Raw genomic sequence first — 19,133 nt, 5'->3', positions numbered from 1 at the left:
CACAGATGTCCCTTCTAGCTCTCTCTTCTCTATGATTTCCCTCACACTCTGTAGCCCCCAAGGGCTACTTTTCTGGGTCTTCTGGATGGAAAATCTTAGGTTTTAGCCTCTCTGTGCTGCTATGTGTGTCTCATGATGAGGGCCACGTTCAGGGTCCTAGTGAGAGAAGAAAAGAGAGAGAGAAAAAAAAATTAACATGGATTTCCTAACACTCCTTGAATCACAGGGCTCCCTTTTCCCATTTCCTCTGGTTAGAGAAAATTTTAACGTTTTGGCCACTGCAAAAGTGCAGTCTCAGAATTGGGCTGGGAGAGTAATGAGAAACAAAAAAGGGAATTCTCGCCACTCTTTGTCCTGAAGAGGCCCTCCATCCTAGCTCTTTGTTCAGAAAGTCAGCCTTTCTTTTGGACCTTTTTCTGTTCATATCTGCCACAGAGTTCCAGAATTAGGATTGCTCTTGTCTGAGCTGGGAACATAGGAGGAAAGCCCCATGAAACTCATAACTTCATCATTCTTTAAGTCTGGATTTCTCCCTCCATTAGCCTTCCGTTATTTACCTTTTAGTGTCCTTAGTTGCTTTTTATATTCCGTGTAGGACTTTGGGTTGTCATAAGAAGGAGAGAAAGGGTGAAGTGTGCCTACTCCTTCTTAACTGGGACCGGAAGCCCCTCCCAAGGCCCTCGTGCTGTCTGGAGTGTGTTCCTGAGTCTTCACACAGCTGTCAAGAGTGGCTCCCTGGTCTTCCTGACAAAGTCTTCCCTGCCCCATCCTTCTTGGTCATATGTAGTATCTGAAATTATCTGAATCACTTATTTTTCTTGTGTGTTTGTTCTAAGTTTTCCCATCACAGTGTAAGCTCCTTGAGAATGCAGACTGTCCACATCGCTAGTCATTGTGTCTGCAGGGCCTAGAGCAGCACATAGTGACTGTTCCTATGTATCTGTGACTGACGAACTGGCTGATAGGAAGGAACGCTGAATCTGACTGATTGTCAAGTTTAACAAGCTGGGCAGTAAGACAGGAAGTAAGTAACCACTGGAAAACCTGATCTCTTGAGAAGGACAAGTATGTAAAATGAGAAAGGGGGAAAATGGATGGAAAATCAGTAGGACTTATTGATTTGCGCATGGATAGCAAAGAAATAATCAAGCCTTATAGCCTAGAAAAGCAACCAGAATGTGGAAAGCAGGGGGCAGAGGGCTCTTTGGATATGTGTTTAGATAGTGAGATCAGTTGAGATGCATTGACTTTGCTGAGATAGCACATGCTCCTCAGGGGCTCTGTGACAGCACTTTTGGGAGGTTCAGATAAGTCTTCTAGTGCAGGTGGGATTTAGGAGGAGTCTAAAGGTGAAGGCAGAGAAATAGACATCATTAGGACTTCCAGTCCTTTTAAGCAAAAATTGTAAAACTGCAACGTAATTCCATCAATTGTCCAAAACCTTTCATGGTAAAGTAGTAATCAGGGATTGGCTGGTTGAGCTTTGGATCCCTCTCCACCCTTGACATTCCATGATTCTGTAGAGTCCGGTAGGCAGTTGGAGAAAGATGGCACAGAGAAGCAGGTGAGGTTGTGGTACCAGTGGCACAGACTTATGGGCAAGCAGCATCAAGGCTGTAGTTGGGGACCTCGGAAGAGATGATCTGTCAGAAGAGAGTGGGGAGAGACATCACGGTCAAGAGCAGGGAGAGTCAGGTGGAGAAGGAAAATCACAATGACGGCAGTGGGTGTGCACATGGACTTTACACATTTTCCTCCACTCCTGATTTGTTCTAGTGTGTGGAAAGATCCAGGGCATCCCAGCCCCTCCAGCCTCAGCCTTTATTGTGCTTTACTGTGGCCTAGTCAGGGACCTGTGAGAACAGGGTCTTTTTTTTGAGACAGAATCACGCCTGTTACCCAGGCTAGAGTGCAATGGCACGGTCTCACTGCAATCTCCACCTCCCGGGTTTAAGCGATTCTCCTGCTTCAGCCTCTGTACTAAAAATACAAAAATTAGCACAGGGTCTTTTATTAAGTGTCCATCCTGTGAGTAAATATGACAGAATTTTGATCATTTTTATTTATTTTTATTTTTGAGATGGAGTCTCACTCTGTCACCCAGGCTGCAGTGCAGTGGTATGATCACGGCTGACTGCAACTTCCACCTCCCAAGTTTGAGCGATGCTCCAGCCTCAGCCTCCTGAGTAGCTGGGATTACAGGTGCGCACCACTACACCTGGCTAATTTTTGTATTTTTAGTAGAGATGAGATTTCACCATGCTGGCCAGGTTGGTCTTGAACTCCTAACCTCAAGTCATCCACCCGCCTTGGCCTCCCAAAGTGCTGGGATTACAGGTGTGAGCCAATGCACCCAGCTATATCTTTAAATCCGACAAGCCTCACCTTGGAAAATGAGCTGAGACCAAGAAGCTCCCCCACTGTTTCCCAACTGTTTCCTATAGTCTCCATTATCTCCCCAACTTGCAAATTCAGAAATAAAAAGTTTTTAGCTGTTTACCTCCCAAGACACTTAATGTTATATTGTGTTTCCCCCTTCTGAGAACAAATGAGCCCTGTTTGTTTTGTGTGCTGAAAAAAAAAAGTTCAATATCGTTTATCTGAAAATAAACAAGGACTTACAAAATTTAAGGAGACTTCCCTAACATGCAGCTGGAGAAATAAGACTGTATTTTAAGAATTAAGTTAAACCAGATGTGAAATAACATACTTTAATGGTATCCTTGAAACAAACAGGGGGATAGGAAAACCCTTCGGGAGATTAATGAGCCCATTAAATTTAAACACAGTTATTTACTATTTTTTTCTTTTAAGACCAAAACAGAAGGTCGCGGATTCAGAACTAGCTTGTGAACAGGCTCATCAGTATCTTGTTACCAAAGCAAAAAACAGATGGTCAGACTTATCTAAGGTAAGAAAATGATTATTTCCTTAAAAGGAAAGAAAATCTATTTCAATGTTTCAATATCACTGGGATGATCAAGCTGTTCAGATCCAGCTGCTAAGATGGGGAAACAACTCAGTATACCCAACATGGGGACTCCTGCTATTCTTAAAAGACTTTCTCAAACTAAATTCTCACATTCAAGGTCAAGTGGTGTTTAGAAAGGTAAGTAATTGTTAGAGTTACATGGACAGAAGTTCCTGGCATTATTTCAGGCTTGATATGAATTAAAAAAGTATTAGGTCAGTGCAAAAGTAATCGTGGTTTTTGCCATAACTTTAATGGAAAAACTATGATCACTTTTGCACCAACCTAAAACATGAAAAATATAAGATGCTGTCATACTTAATTTTACACAAAATAAACATGGATTTTAAAGAGCTGTTTCTTCCTGTCTTGCCAAAATCATAGAAGCACATGTATAAGGTAGATACCCGCCACGTGCAATCATATAAACTCTGATTATGGTATTGAGATGGGGCTATCTAATCCAACAGGGTCAATGACAGCCAGACCTACAGGATAATAGAACTGCATGTGCAAAACTGAGTTTGTCCTGAAATCTAGGCTGTGAGTTCACCACTTTATAATGCAACAAGAATGCAATAGCTTCCCTCTAAAGAGTATTTTTTAAAGTGCATTATGGAAATATTTTATATTATTTTGTTTCATTTGGTCATTTTCTTTCTGTGTTTCTCTTTCTTAGCCTGTGCTCAATATGAAGTTTTGTCTTTGAAGTCCTGCTGACTTCTGGGACTGCCTCTACACAGCCTTCTGTCCTACACAGACTGGACTGTCTGTGCTGTGGACTCCATAGAGTGGACTGTCTGCTCTGTGGACTCTATAATAGAGAGGATTTTCTGTTTTGTGGACACCATAAAGAGAAATGTCTGTGCTGTGGACTCCATAGAGTGGACTGTCTGTGCTGTGGACTTTATGGAGAGGACTGTCTGCTCTGTGGACTCCATAGAGTGAACTGTCTGTGCTGTGGACTCCATAGAGTGGACTGTCTGTACTGTATACTTCATAGAGAGGACTGTCTGTACTGTGGACTCCATGAAGTGGACTATCTGTGTGCTATGGGCTCCATAGAGTGGACTATCTGCATTCTGCCCTCTATGGAGTAGACTATCTGTGCTGTAGACTCCATAGAGTTGACTGTGCTGTGGGCTCAATAGAGAGGATCTCTGTGCTGTGGACTCCATGGAGTTTACTATCTCTGCTGTGGACTCCATAGAGTGGATTGTCTGTGCTGTCAATTCCTTAGAGTGGACCGTGTGTGCTGTGGACTCCATAGAGTGGACTGTCTGTGCTGTCGACTTTCTGGAATGAGCTATCTGCTCTGTGGACTCCATAGAGACGACTAGGACTCTCTGTGCTGTAGACTCCATAGAGTTGACTGTCTGTGCTGTGGGCTCCATAGTGAGGACTGTCTTGTTTTGTGGACTCCATAGAGTGGGCTGTGTGTGCTGCGGACCCCATAGAGTGGACTGTCTCTGTTGTGCCCTCTATGGAGTGGAGTGTCTGCACTGGCCCACACCAACCAATCTCACAGACTGGAGCTCTGTGTGGCCCACTTTCAGAGCAGCCCTGTAGGTTCAGGTTAAAGGGCAGGGTCTGGACTAGAAACTGCAGCTGACCCAGTTAGCACCAGCTGAGAAGAAAGCAGGATGCACTATTTTGTGTCATCCTCTACACTTTCTCTACCAACTTCTCTTTAACCTCTTCTCACTAGGGTCTGACTTAAAGAGATGAACCTCTTTGCTCTCCAGCCATCCTTGCCTCTTAGCTGGCCCCAGACTCTCTCCCTTCCTCCACACTCCCAGTTGCCACTCCTGATCTCTTTCTCCTCCCCTCCCACAGTCTGCCCTATCAGGCAGATCAGAGCAGCCTCCTGGCCCCCATCTGCTGATGCTGTTCTCTGTGGACCCCAGGGACTCCTGAGTGCCAATTCCAGGCCCCTTTCCAGCTTCCTTCTTTCCTGCTTGGATTTATTTAGCACATATTGTACACCAAAAATGCAGTGGAATGTAGTGGTAACCACAGTCTGATCCCATCTCATGGAATCACACAACAGTGGAAATGACAGTCAACAAGCAACAAAGCACATTATTAACAAAGCAGATCACTGCTGTGAAGAAAATAATGATAAACAGACTGTTGGAGAATGAGTGACAGGTGGGTTGGCGAGGCCTTTGTTTCTGCAATCAGGCTGTGGAATGAGATTTCCTGTTGTTCTGCATCCTCATCAGCATTTGGTGTTGTCAGTGTTCTAAATTTTGGGCATTCTAATAGTGGTATAGTGGTATCTTGTTGCTGTTTAATTTGTATTTTTCTGATGGTATGTGATGTGGAGCATCTTTTCATATGCTTATTTGCCATCTTTCTATATGTGTTTTAGTGAGGTATCTACTAAGTTTTTGGCCCATTTTTTAATTGGATTTTTTTTTCTTCCTATTATTGGGTTTCAAGAGTCCTTTATCAGATATGTCTTTTCTCATATTTTCTCTCAGTCTATGGCTTGTCTTTCATTTTCATGACAGTGTCTTTTGCAAAGCAGATATTTTTAATCTTAATAAAGCCCAGCTCATCAATTCTTTCTTTCATGGATTGTATCTAGCAAGTCACTGCCAAACTCAGGGTCATCTGGATTTTCTCCTATGTTATCTTACAGGAGTTTTATAGTTTGTATTTTACAATTAGTTCTGTGATCCATTTGAGTTAATTTTTGTGGAGGGTATAAGGTCTGTGTCTGGATTCATATATTTGCAGGTGGATGTCCAATTGTTCCAGCACCATTTGTTGAGAAGACTGCCTTTGCTCTGTTGAATTGCCTTTGCCCCTTTGTCAAGGATAGGTTGATTGTATTTATGGGAGTCTATTTCTTGACTCTCTACTGTGTTCCATTGGTCTTACTTGTCTTTTCTTTAACCAAAACCACTGTCGTGATTACTGCAGCTTTATAGTGAATCTAGACATCTGGTAGTGTCAGTTATCCAAGTTTGTTCTTTTTGTTGTTGTTGTTGTTTTTCTGTGGTATTATGTTGGCTATTCTGAGTCTTTTGTATCTCCATATAAACTAGAGTAAGTTTATGGATCTCTACAAAACAGCTTACTGGGATTTTGATTGGGATTGCATTGAATCTTTATTTGATGCTATTGAGCCTTCCTGTCCTATATAATTCCATGATGTATATATTCCAGTTTCTTTATCCAGTCTGCCATTCATGAGCATTTAGGTTGATTCCATGTCTTTATTATCGTAAATAGTGCTGCAATAAACATACCTGTGCATGTATCTTTATGTTTATATTACATAAATATATTAGTATAATTATATAATTAGTATATTAGTATAATATATTTATATTAGTATAATATAAATATAGTATAAATATATTTATACTATATATTTAATATAACATTTAGTATATTTATACTATGCTATAGTTACACTATATTTATACTAAATGTGGCAATTGTGAATGGGATTGCATTCCTAATTTGGCTCTCAGCTTGGCTCTTGGTGATGTATAAGAATGCTAGTGGTTTTTGTGTGTTGATTTTGTATCCTGGGATTTTGCTGAAGTTGTTTATTAGCTGAAGGAGCATTTGGGCCAATACCATGAGGTTTTCTAGATAAAGAATCATGTCATCAGCAAACAGGGATACTTTGACTTCCTCTCTTCCTATCTTGATCTGCTTTATTTCTTTCTCTTGCCTGACTGCTCTGCTCTTGGCCAGGACTTCCAATACTACATGGAATAGGGGTATTGTGTATTTTCTTCAATTCTTGTTCATTGCTAGTATATAGGAAAATGACTGACTTTTGTATATTAACCTTGGATCCTGCAACCTTGGTATAATTGCATATTAATTCCAGAAGGTTTTTTTGTTGATTCTTTTATATTTTCTTTATAGACGATCATGTCATCGGTGAACAAAGAGAGCTTTGTTTCTTTCTTCCCTATCTGTATACCTTTTATTTTCTGTTCTTGTCTTATTGCATTAGCTAGGACTTGAGTATAATGTTGAAAAACAGTGCAAGAGGGATATTCTTGCCTTGTTCCTGATCTGAGTGGGAAATCTGCTTTCTCATCATTAAATTTGATGTTAGCAGTAGGTTTTTTGGTAGACATTCTTTATCAAGTTTGAGGAAGTTCTCCTCTATTCCTTGTTTACTGAGAGTTATCATGAATGAGTGTTGGATTTTCTCAAATGCTTTTTTTGCACGTGTTGATATGATTGTGCATCTGTATCTGTTAATATGATTTTTCTCCTTTTTCTCTGATGATATAATGCATTACATTTATTGGTATTCAAATGTTGAACCAGCTTTATATACCTGAGATGAATCCCATTCAGCCATGGCATATCATTCTTTTTATACGTTGCTGGATTTGATTTACTAATATTTTGTTGAGGATTTTTTTTGCATCTATGTTTATGAGAGATAATGGTGTGTCGTTTTCTTAACTTATAATATCTGTGTCTGGTTTTGGTATTAGGTATCATAGAATGAGTTAGGAATTATTTCTTCCACTTCTATGTTTCTGGCATAAGTTCTTGTAAAGCTTTCTGCTTATGGGTATCTGTCCCAGTAAGTTATGATTCTCTGTATTCACCTGTCTGTCTCTCCAGTTTTGGGGACAGTGGTTTGGCCTGTAACTCCACTTTTCTAATGATTTAAGAAGAGTTGTTATTTTTCCAATTTGTTCAGATTTTTACTTCTTCTTGGGACAGAGTGGTCACTTCCAAGTTTCTTACATGCCAGACTTGACACATGATTTTAAAGGGATTTTGAAATCCTACAGACTCAATTTTTTAAAAGCTTAATTTTTTTAAGTTATGATTCTACTATGGAGTATGTAAAATACATATATACAGTTTAAAAAAGTTTAAAGTAGTCACCATGTAACCACCATTCAGATGAAGGAAAAGAATATTGCCAATATCTTAGAACAGGAGCCAGCACACTTTTTCTGTAAAGGCCCAGATAGCAAATATTTTTGACTTTCTGTCAACACTGCCCAATACTGTAGCATTTTGGTACCGTCAGACTTCCTATTTTTTCCATTCTAGTAGATGTGTAATAGTATCTCATTGCAGATTTGGTTGGCATTTTGTTGGTTATCAGTGAGATTGAATCTCTTCATTTGTTCATTCATTGGTCAGGTTTTCTTTATTGTGAAGTGGTGGCTTGAGACTTTAAATCTTCATACTGGTTTGTCTTTTTCTCATTGGTCAACAGAAACTGTTACTGTGGTCATAGTGTACACTGCCCTGTGGGTCCTGCTCTTTTGTAAGTGACATGTGGTGCAACTATCATCTCTCGGTTTCTAATCTGTGTTCTTACCCTTTTTATATGATGTCTTTTGATAAATATAAGTTCTTTCTAATGTACTCAAATTTACTAATATCTCTCTGTAGGTCTTGTTTAAGAATTCTACCCTGGAGTCTTCATGAAGATATTCTCTCACATTCTCTTATAGGGACTTGACAGTTTCAACTTTCACTCAGGTCTTGAAATCTTGACTAGATGCTTCCCAAGTGTTGTGAGGCAGGGACCCAGTGTAATTTTCTCTATATGGAAGGCCAGCTGTCCTAGCACTGGTCATTGTGAAGTCCCCCTTCCCCTGGCTGATCTGAGCATCACCACGGCCTACATCATAGCCCACAGGTGTTACTGACCTCCTCATTCTGTTCCATTGATCAGTTTGTCTATGCTGGCACCTACATCATATCTTTGTCATCACTATAACTTAATGATACATCTTAATTAATTGGTAGGCAACTCCGTCTATCTTGTTCTTCAAGAGTTTTGAATCACTTTGTTGAGTTCCACAAAGAAAATGACATCTTTACTATTCTATTTGAGTTTTCTGATTCATGAACTTAGTGTCTCTCCATTTATTTTCGTCTTCTTTAATATCTTTCAATAAAGTTTTATACTTTTCTGTATAAAGGCATTTCTCAGCTATCACAGATGTATTCCTAGGCCTTTCTAATTTTTGATGCCCTTTGTAAATGTTATCTTTTAAAGTTTCACTTTCTGTGTCTGATATATAAAAATGTGATTGATTTTGCCTGTTGGTATAGAATCCAGACCGCTTGCTAAATTCACCTCTTATAATAATATATTTGTGGATTCTTTGTATTCCTATGTATACATTCATGTCAGTGAATAATAATAATTGTATTTCTTCCCATCCTATCATTACACCAGTTATCCTTTTTCTTGCTTAATCTAACTGGCTGAGACCCCGTGGTACAATGTTGAATAGTGGGTGATGGAGATATTCTCACTTTGTTCCTGATCTTAAGGGGAATGCTTTGTTCTTTCACTATTAAGTATCATGCTCACAGAGAATTCTGTAGATGTACCCATTATATACACCTCATCGCATTGTTATGAAGAAGATTAAATAAGATATTACTTGGAAACAATGGAAGATATTGCTGAGAACCACATGTGTTAGCTGTTATTCAAGTCTGTGGTCCTCTTATATGCCTGCCAATACCTTCTGTACCCCTCAGGGACATAAAAATGGTACCATATAATCTTGTCATCATAGCTGGAGTCTAATGTCCCTCATTTCCCCTCTCACAGCCAGAGGGCTAAAGTCAAACCATAGCTGAGATGAGGATCCTCCATCTCATTTCCCAGGCTCTGGTTGGCCCTTATTTCTAATTGTTTGTGAACCCAAGAATCAAAGTCAAACCCCTGATGCCACTCAGAAACCACCCCCTTCCAACACCTAGTTCTCCTTCCCATTTTGCTCGGTCACTTTCTTTCCAGGAATGATGAGGATACCTGGAACTTAGATTAAAAGGTGATTCAGGAGGTGGATGGGGATACAAATGCCTGAGGTTGTCCCAGATATTGACTATTCAACATCTTTTCTGCTGTCATGCACTCATTTCACATGTTCCTAAATACCATCTTCTGATATTGTAGAATTTTATAGAAACCGATAATGAGGGCAGTGGCATTCTTCGACACTGGGACATAAAGAACGCGCTGTACGGTTTTGATATTCCCCTCACACCAAGAGAATTTGAAAAGCTTTGGGCAAGGTAAGTGGCACGTGAGACTGGCTGGTTTCAGTTCTTATGGACTAGGTTGCTTGCTGTTGCAGATTCAGCACAAATCTTTCCTGGATCAGGGTAACTGGGGGCTGAGAGTATTTTCTCTTGGTCACATCTGTCTCATCTCCCGTGTCTTTCCTTGTTCCTTGCTCCTTGTTGCTCATAGCAAGCAGCCTTGGTGGATGGGTTGGTCTTCAGCCAACACAGAGAACCAGGGTAAATGTTCATCATCCATAACAGACTTGAGAGGTTTGTATTTCCAAGGAACTGGGAGCTGAAGTCCCAACTTTTACTGTTTTAACAAAACAAGTCACTCTCTAAGGACTTAGCTCTACTACAACTCACTCAGCAGACATGCAACGAGTAAAGGAAAGCACAGTTTCTCCGCATTGCCTATAGACGGGAATTAATGTTGCACAACTGTTTTATAGATAAGTAATTTGTGGGAAGAAAAACCAAACTTGCAGCAACTTGGAGTAGCTTCCCGAGGGTCTCTTAAACTGAAAGTTGTATCCAGTGTTGCTTCCATTTGTCAAATGTATTTTCGGTTTCGCCGTTTTGGAATTGGGCCCCTGTTACGGTCTTCCCCGGATGGATGTCTGAGTTTCAATTCCACATTAACAATGTGGTCTCTTTCCAAGTTCCAGGCCCAACTTCGAATTACCTCCTTCTTCATTGTATGTCCGCAGCCACCTGCATTCTCCCAGGATGGTATTCCACCATCATACGGCCACTCAGGAGGCAAACTCATGAAGCAGTTCATACCATTTCCCAACTTTTCATCTGTTCAAAGTGGAAGGCTGAAGTGTTGGCCAAGTTTAGAACTAGGTGGGTTGTTTTGTGTCTAATATAGAAAAGCAACTGGAAATTCTCACAAAATCCTTATTTTTTTAAAGATCAGTTCCAACACAGGGTCTCATTAGACTCCCTGCGCATTTCTGTTTGAGTAGCTTACATTAGTAGTTCCAGCTGGCTGATAGGCAGATCTTTGTAAAGCCAGAAAATGCATAGCCCTCCCTCTCAGTTGACCCTTTGGATGATCCGAAGATGACAACGTGGTCCGAGTCTTTGGGGAGCAGTCAGGGCACAGAATACATTTACACAGGGAGATACGGTACAGTGACAACTGTGCAAAAACCCTGGGCAGAGAGCAGGTCGAGTGGCGTGGGCGGTGAGGCAGGAGCATGGGGCCAAGGAGGGCTGGACACTGTGGTGGGTCCAGATGGAGAAGGAGACATTCTGGGTCAGCGGCCGCCTGTCCGCAGGGAGGCAGGTGTCCTATCAGAAGTGGCATGGGGCTCCCAGGGTCAGACAGGAAGTGGAGGGCTGATACCTTACCAGGTCCTTGCTTCCAGGCATTATTGACCAGGCGGTCGGGAACAATGGCATTTGAGTGTGGTTATGGGGCGAACAGAGCTGTGGTTCAGGAAGATGAGTCAGGGAACAGTTCAGGGGAGAGGCTGGCTGGGAGTGCTGGCCCTGGGAGACTGCCACCTCCACCAGGAGCACAGGACGGACCCCTGAGTGGGGGCTGGCCATGGGGATGAAAGGCATTGGAGTTGTGTCCCCCACCAAGGTTCCCATGTGGGAAATGAGAGTGCGTGGACCCTCTTTCTGAGGGCGGGATGGAATTTGTTTCCATTTCCGCTGGAGGTGGACACTCACCGTTGCTTGTGGCTGAAGTTTCTTTATATGTTTATGAACATAATTATGAAATGTATGGATTTGCACCCTGTGTTGACAACTGCTTGCAGTCAGAATTTTGTCCACTATCATTTAGTTGACCTTATGCCACAGATGGGGAGTGGTTAAGAGCAACAGCCCTGCAGCCAGATGCATAGGCATGACTCCTGCCCGCTTCCCGCTGTGTGACCTCCATCAAGTTACTTAGCTTCTCTGTGCCGTACACTCCTCATCACCTGCAAAGCAGCACTAATGCTCTCTATCACCCTTGGCCGCTGTGATGCCTGGTTAAGGAATCATGTAAAGTGCGAGCCCAGGGCCTGGCGTGCAGTAACCACTCAGTAAATTTAACACACCCTCTCTTCATTTGGTCACCCAGCAAACGCTTCTTAAATACTGGCTCTGCGCCTCTTTGCATGGCTGAGGATGACCAAGATGAACGAATTACCCAGAGCTCATATCCTAAGATACTCACATGCTCTTAAGGAGAGAAAGTCTTGGTAATTAAGTGCTTTGTCCCTGCTGGGACCTGTGAAGGCTCAGAAATCAAGGACTGATGAGCTGGGCTTTTAAGCTGAGTTATTTCACATAACAAGCTTAATTTATGAGGAAGTGGAAGAGTGATGGTGAATCTTGTCTGCTAGAGAGAGAATATATTTGGAGGCCATAGAAAAGTGCACTTCTTGGGGTAATAATTCCTCTATTCCCTCCCTCCAGTGAATCTCTTTTGCCCTCTGGAATTGTCTTCAGGTCAGCACACACATTCACCTGGTGACCCTTCCCGTGTCCATGTTTCCATTCTCCCGTAGGTCAATCGCGCAGTTCCTAGAAAGCTCTGCAAATTATAGCACGTTGTTTTTATTTCACTTCATTAGATGAACTGCTTCCTGCAAAGTATTTTATGCGATGTCTACATTTTCAAAATCAAATCAAATTTTTATTGATTCAAGATTTTCTTCACTGCTATTGTTTTTGCTCTCCATTTTTTTACCGTGTTAAAATACACATAACACACGGTTTACCATCTTCACTGTTTTTAAGCACACAGCCTGGTGGTATTCGATACATTCATCATGTTGCTCAGCCATCACCATCGTCCAGCTCCAGAACACTTTGTCTTGCAAAACTGCGATTTTTTGTTTTTTGAGATGGAGTCTTGCTCTGTTGCCCAGGCTGGAGTGCAATGGTGCGATCTTGGTTCACTGCAACCTCTGCCTCCTGGGTTCAAGGGATTCTCCTCCCTTAGCCTTCCAAGTAGCTGCGACTACAGGTGTGCACCACCATGCCTGGCTAATTTTTTGTGTGTTTAGTAGAGACAGGGTTTTACCATGTTGGCCAGGCTGGTCTCGAACTCCTGACCTCAAGCAATCTGCCCAACTCAGCTTCCTGAAGTGCTGGGATTACAGGCATAAGCCATGGCATGAGATATTTATTTTTATTTATTTATTTTAACTTTTAAGTTCAGAGTACATGTACAGATTTGTTAAATAGGTAAAGCCATGTCATGGGGGTTTATTGCACAGATTATTTGGTCACCCAGGTATGAAGCCTAGTATACAATAGTTATTTTCTGATCCTCTCCTTCCTCCCACCCTCCATCCTCCAAAAGGCCCCAGTGTCTGTTGTTTCCCTCTGTCTGTCCATGAGTTCTCATCATTTAGCTCCCACTTATAATAAGAACATGAGGTATTTGGTTTTCTGGTCCTGCGTTAGTTTACTAAGGATAATGGCCTCCAACTCCAACCATGTTCCTGCAAAGGACATGAGCTCATTCCTTTCATGGCTGCATAGATATTAATTCTATGGTGTATATGTACCACATTTTCTTTATCCAGTCTACCACTGGTGAGCATTTAGGTAGACTTTATGTCTATGCTGTTGTACATAGTGCAGCAGTGAGCATACATGTGTATGTTTCTTTATAATAAAATGGTCTCTATTCCACTGGGTCTATATGCCCAGTCATTGGATTGCTGTGTGGAATGATAGTTCTGCTTCTAGTTCTTTGAGAAGTCTCCACACTGCTTTCCACCTTGGTTGAACTAGTTTACACTCCCACCAACAGCATATGAGCATTCCCTTTTGCTCTGCAACCTTGCCAGCATCTGTCATTTTTAAAATTTTTAATAATAACCATTCTGACTAATGTGAGATGGTGTCTCATTGAGGCTTTGATTTGCATTTCTCTAAGGATCAGTGACGCTGAGCTTTTTTCATCTGCTTTTTGGCCACATGTATGTCTTCTTTTGAAAAGTCCATTTCATGTCATTTGCCCACTTTTTAATGGGGTTATCTGTTTATCTTGTAAATTTGCAAAACTAAGATGTTTAAGGTGATGTTAAGCTGTGTTGGTCTGAATGGTATACTGGTCAAGTGAGGCTAACTGTGGCAACAAACAGGGCCAGCATCTCTGTGTCTTCCTCAAAAATGGCGTCCTAGTCTAGTGTGGGTATGGGGGGTACACTACCTGCAGGATCACTTAGGAACCAGGCGTCTCCCATCATCCCCTGGACCTTTTGTGTCTGCCGACAGAGAAGGGGAAAGAGCTCAGTGGAGCACTTGGTCAGCTTTGCAGGGCCCAGACCTGGAACCATAGCCATCTTCACCCTCTTTGCATGTTCCTGTGGCCAGAATCCATCCACATGGCTGTGACGACCTGCAAGGGAGGCTGGGAGGGGCCCTCTGCATGCATGTCCAGGAGGAAAAAGAAACAGAGATGGTGGAACTCATAATGGTGTCTGCCACACATGGAATTACCCCAAGGGAGATGGGACAAGGAGCATTGAAGGCAGAGGAGACTCCAGGAGTGTGTTCATCTGGGCCCAGACGGGGAAACAGAAACCACTGTTGATATTTACAGCCACGGCAGCAAATGGTGACACGGGGGTCAGAAGAATTCTGAAAGGGGGAGTGTGGTATTGCTCAAGAGACCAGGACTTTTAGATGCACTGAATACAAAGTAGTTGAACTTGGAGATGTGCTAGCCAGGTAGACTCTAAGCTCAACATGAAGAACCTTTCAGTAATTAAAGCCCTCTGGAACCCTGGCAGGCAGTCCTTGGAGGAAGTGTGGTTCTCTTTGTCTGACATGGCTTTGTCTGAGGCTACCCGCTTCTTACTGGGCAGTGTAAAGGAAGGATTTTGGCTCTTTTTGTTTATTTGTTTTGGGTTTTTTTTGTTTTTTTGAGATGGAGTTTCATTCTTGTTGCCCAGGGTGGAATGCAATGGCACGATCTCGGCTCACCGCAACCTCAGCTTCCTGGATTCAAGCGATTCTCCTGTCTCAGCCTCCCAAGTAGCTGGGATTATAGGTGCCCACCACCACTCCTGGCTTTTTTTGTATTTTTAGTAGAAACAGGGTTTCTCCATGTTGATCATGCTGGTCTCAAACTCCTGACCTCAAGTGATCCTCCTACCTTGGCCTCCCAAAGTGCTGGGATTATAGATGTCTGCCACCATGCCCAGTCAGATTTTGGTTCTTGATGGGCACTGGAACAGATGGTGTCTGATCTTCTGTAATTCCATCAGAACACACTGAATGTGCCCCCTGGGCATGTTCAACTTTGGCAGTTGGACACTGTATGAGTCTTTTCTTGTGCTGCGATAAAGAAATACCTGAGACAGGGTAACGTATAAAGAAAAGAGGTTTCATTGGCTCATGGTTCCACAGGCTGTACAGGAAGCTCTTTGTTGGCATCCACTCCGCTTCTGGGGAGGCCTCAGGAAACTTACAATCATGGCAGAAGGAGAAAGGGGAGCCAGCGCTTCACATGGCCAGAGCAGGACGAAGGTGGTGGTGGGGTGCCACACACTTTTAAACACTCAGATCTCTTGAAAACTCATTCACTATCATCAGAAAAACAGCATGATGAGGATGGTGCTAAACCATTCATGAAGGATCCAGTCACCTCCCACCAGGCCCCATCTCCAACACTGGGGATTACAATTTGACATGGGATTTGGGTGGGGACACAGATCCAAACCATATCAGACACTTTCATTTCTAGAGAGCAGCTATTTGAGCCATCAGACCACCCTCCAAGATGGTACCTGAGAGAATTCCTTGTGTCCCCAGCTACACGAGGTGCTGTGTCTGCCTCTGCTGCCTGGGCTGGGCCATCAGTAGAGTTTACACCACACCTCCTGATTCTGCCCTGTAACTCTAGGGACAGTGGCGTTTGAAGGTACTTCTGAAATTTATGTAAGAATCCAGTGCTTAAACTGAGCCTAAAGGACTAAGACATTCTCAGCAAAGCAGACCAATCAATGTGAACATACCCAAATTATGTGCACAACTGAATAGCTGTGTGCACAATAAATGGGCAGAGTCATCTACTTGTATCATAAATGAGAGACCATCACCATCCACAAATGTGAGTTTTTATGGGTCCTCTGTTTATGTGTACATTTTTTTCCTGGCACATCTATTGCTGAACCATTTGAAAATTCAACTTTATAGGCAAGTTGATTTTTTAAAATGTTACACAAGGATTATATCATGAAGGGTGAGGTTATGTAAGCTGAATTAGCTTGCTTATTAATCACATTCACAACAATATTTTAGTTGCGGTTGTGCAATCTGGTCTTCTGTGCCTTCGGATGAGAATAGAACATTTATGATCTTTATTAATGAAGTCATTAAGAATGCCTTTTCATTCAGTTCCAGTGTCACGATGGAAAGTTTGTTGTTGGTAATCCCTTGAGCATAGCACTCCAGGAGGAAAGCCCTTCCTTAGAAATGCACTGCCTTCACTTTTCTTAGCTCAACATCCGTGAATGGATAATGCAGCTCATGCAAGGTGTGAGGACGGTGTGTGCTGGATGCTGGGATTTGCAAAAATGAATGAACCATAGTTTCTTCTCAAGAAACTTGCCATCTGGTAGGCAAATAAGACATGGATGGAGGAACTGGATGGAGGCAGGATGTGGGAGAACCTTTGGGTGGCACAGGGAAGTAGCAAATGCCAACATGCGCTCCCCATGTATCCCCACATGCACTAACCCATCCAGTCCCTGCCATGCCTTGAAGAGCTCAGAGGAAGGCAGAGTAGTGGTTCTTTTGACTTAGGAGGAGAGAGACATTTCCAAAGCAGGTGCACTGCTTTCTGGGGCTGCTTGTCAGGTGGGTGGGCTGTGGACCATTCTGTTAGGAACCCTCCTGTCAGAATGGGGAACCCCTGAGAGCTTTATTCAGAAGGCGTCTTGACCCGAGTTGCATTATTACATTGCCCTGGTGGCACAAGGCTAGTTAGAGTCCTAATGTAGTTCAAAGAGAGAGGCATGGCCCTGGGATCACCCTAAAGCTCAAGAAATGGCAGCCTTTCCACTTCTTGGTGTGTCCAGGTGAAATTCAACTTCCTCCCTGCAGCCATCTCAGCATCGCCAGCAGCAGGGAAGCCTTTGCTGGAGGCTCCTGCCTCTGACGGTGCTGCTGAGACCACAGCTCTTCTACAGCCACAGGAGAAGCCTCAGGAACTACAGAGCCCACAGGCCTCTTTCTGAGGGTGTGTTGTCTTGTGTTTTAAAAACAAAATTCACTGAATAAAGATGGAAGAGTACTTTTCTGGGTTGCAAAATTAAAGTCATCCTCATAACAGACACCTGAAAAGATCTCATCACCCCCTCTGTGTTCTGGTGGAGAAAAGAAAAAAAAAACAGACACCCAAAAATATTTGCAGGGAATAAAGAGCTGGTCTCAGCAGGAGCTGGGCAGGGCACTGTCCTGACACCTCACATCTAGGACTGTGTGTGACAGCTCCTGGCTGAGGAACTTATCCCCGGAGCAAGCAAAGGCCTTGCCAGTTGAAGAGCTAGTGAGCTGGTGTTTGCCTGGAGCCCTCTATCTGTACCCTACCTGCAAAGTAGTGAAAGAAATTGTCCAAGAGGGCTTTTCTTACCTTGACAGGTGGAGTCTGTGTGGAGAATGTACAAATACTGTGTTCAGGTAGCAGGTGGATGACAGACACATGGCAGCGGAGTGGGGATCTGCAGGTCACAGAAGGCAAGGGAGCATGGAGAGAACTCTCATGGGCACCTGACAGGCCCACGTGGACTTTGGGAAGGGTGGTGGTCTTCCAACTCCTGAGAGCCCCCGCAAGTTTAAGCACAAGTGCACAAAGCAGCATTCACCCAAACATCTCCCTGCTTTCTCTCCTGCCCGCCACCCCGTCCCCTTGAGGACAAGAACGTGTATATAAGGACGTTTTCTTTATTGTTAACTCAGCTTAAACAGTTGCACGGGGCTTAGTGTGTCAGAGGCAACCGTGGGTCTCACAGGTCCTCCAGGATCTCATCAGTTAACAAACAGAGCAAAAGGGAGCTCTACCTCTTAAAGGAAAACTGATTGTACTTCTGCTCCGTCAGACAAATGCCCAAGCAACATCCTGATGGGAGAATTATGCTGGCAAAATTGTTTAAATATAGTCTCATTCCTTGTAACTCTGAGTTCATCTGGGGAAAATCACATCTGCGAATGCCATTTTTATCGATTAGATGAGTACCAAGATCTTTCTGTAAAAATAAATGCTTTCTTTCTTTAAAGAAAATTGGCAATTTGCCTTAAAATTTTTATTGAAGTAATTCTATTCTATTTGAATAACGTTAGGAGATAAAAACCCTCCATTATGCCTTTTTTAATGAGTTCTAATTCAGAAAAATCTCAATAATAGAAAATGACATAAAAAGTACATAGCATAATTCTTATCTTGTTTTCCTCACTGGTCCCTCTCATTGGCTGTATGTAATTGGCATCTCTTCAAAGAGAAAATGGGGAATTTTACCATCTTTGAATCAAGTGACATTCACTTATTCGAGTTTTAAGACTGAATATGCTTTTTGAAGAATTTTCGTCTAAACCTTAGCATAGTTCCTTTCACAGGTAAGTATTCAATTAAAAAAAAATTGCTGAATGGGCGCGGTGCGGCAGCTCACGCCTGTAATCCCAGCACTTTGGGAGGCCGAGGTGGGTGGATCACCCGAGGTCAGGAGTTTGAGACCAGCCTGACCAACATGGTGAAACCCCATCTCTACTAAAAATGCAATAATTAGCCAAGTGTGGTGGCGCGCACCTGTAATCCCAAGTACTTGGGAGGCTGAGGCAGGAGAATCACTTGAGCTGGGGAGATGGAAGTTGTAGTGAGCCAAGATCACACCACTGCACTCCAGCCTGGGCCACAGAGCAAGACTCTGTCTCAAACAAACAAACAAAAGACTGCTGAATGTATGGAGGGGTTCACTTTAATTTTCTGTAGTCACAGCTTTTTCTAATAGTATGACAGGTGAGTGGCTACGGTTGCTCTCTCTCTGGGCAGGCCATGTGTGACGTGACCATCCTGAACATTCATGTGCCTGTGAGTCACCTGGGGTCCTTGCCAACATGCGGATTCGGATCAGATCTGGAGTGAGGCCCGAACTTGCGC

At 42.8% G+C, this 19,133-nt stretch overlaps 1 protein-coding gene across 1 annotated transcript in view; it reads left to right on the top strand.

Annotated features, from left to right (window-relative positions):
• The window catches only part of EFCAB6 (EF-hand calcium binding domain 6), a 264,360-nt gene that overhangs the window by 174,523 nt on the left and 70,704 nt on the right, over window positions 1-19,133 (top strand). Inside the window, exons 19-20 of the mRNA XM_064368188.1 lie at window positions 2,815-2,911; window positions 9,903-10,021. Of these exons, the coding sequence (XP_064224258.1) occupies window positions 2,815-2,911; window positions 9,903-10,021 (216 nt within the window). The remainder of the gene's footprint in view (window positions 1-2,814; window positions 2,912-9,902; window positions 10,022-19,133) is intronic.

The sequence above is a fragment of the Aotus nancymaae genome, unplaced genomic scaffold (genome assembly GCF_030222135.1).
Source record: "Aotus nancymaae isolate 86718 unplaced genomic scaffold, 86718_ANA_hifiasm-v0.15.2.pri h1tg000076l, whole genome shotgun sequence".
NCBI lineage: Eukaryota > Metazoa > Chordata > Mammalia > Primates > Aotidae > Aotus > Aotus nancymaae.
The sequence above is the reverse complement of the archived record's forward strand: the minus strand, read 5'-3'. Positions and strand labels throughout refer to the sequence as shown.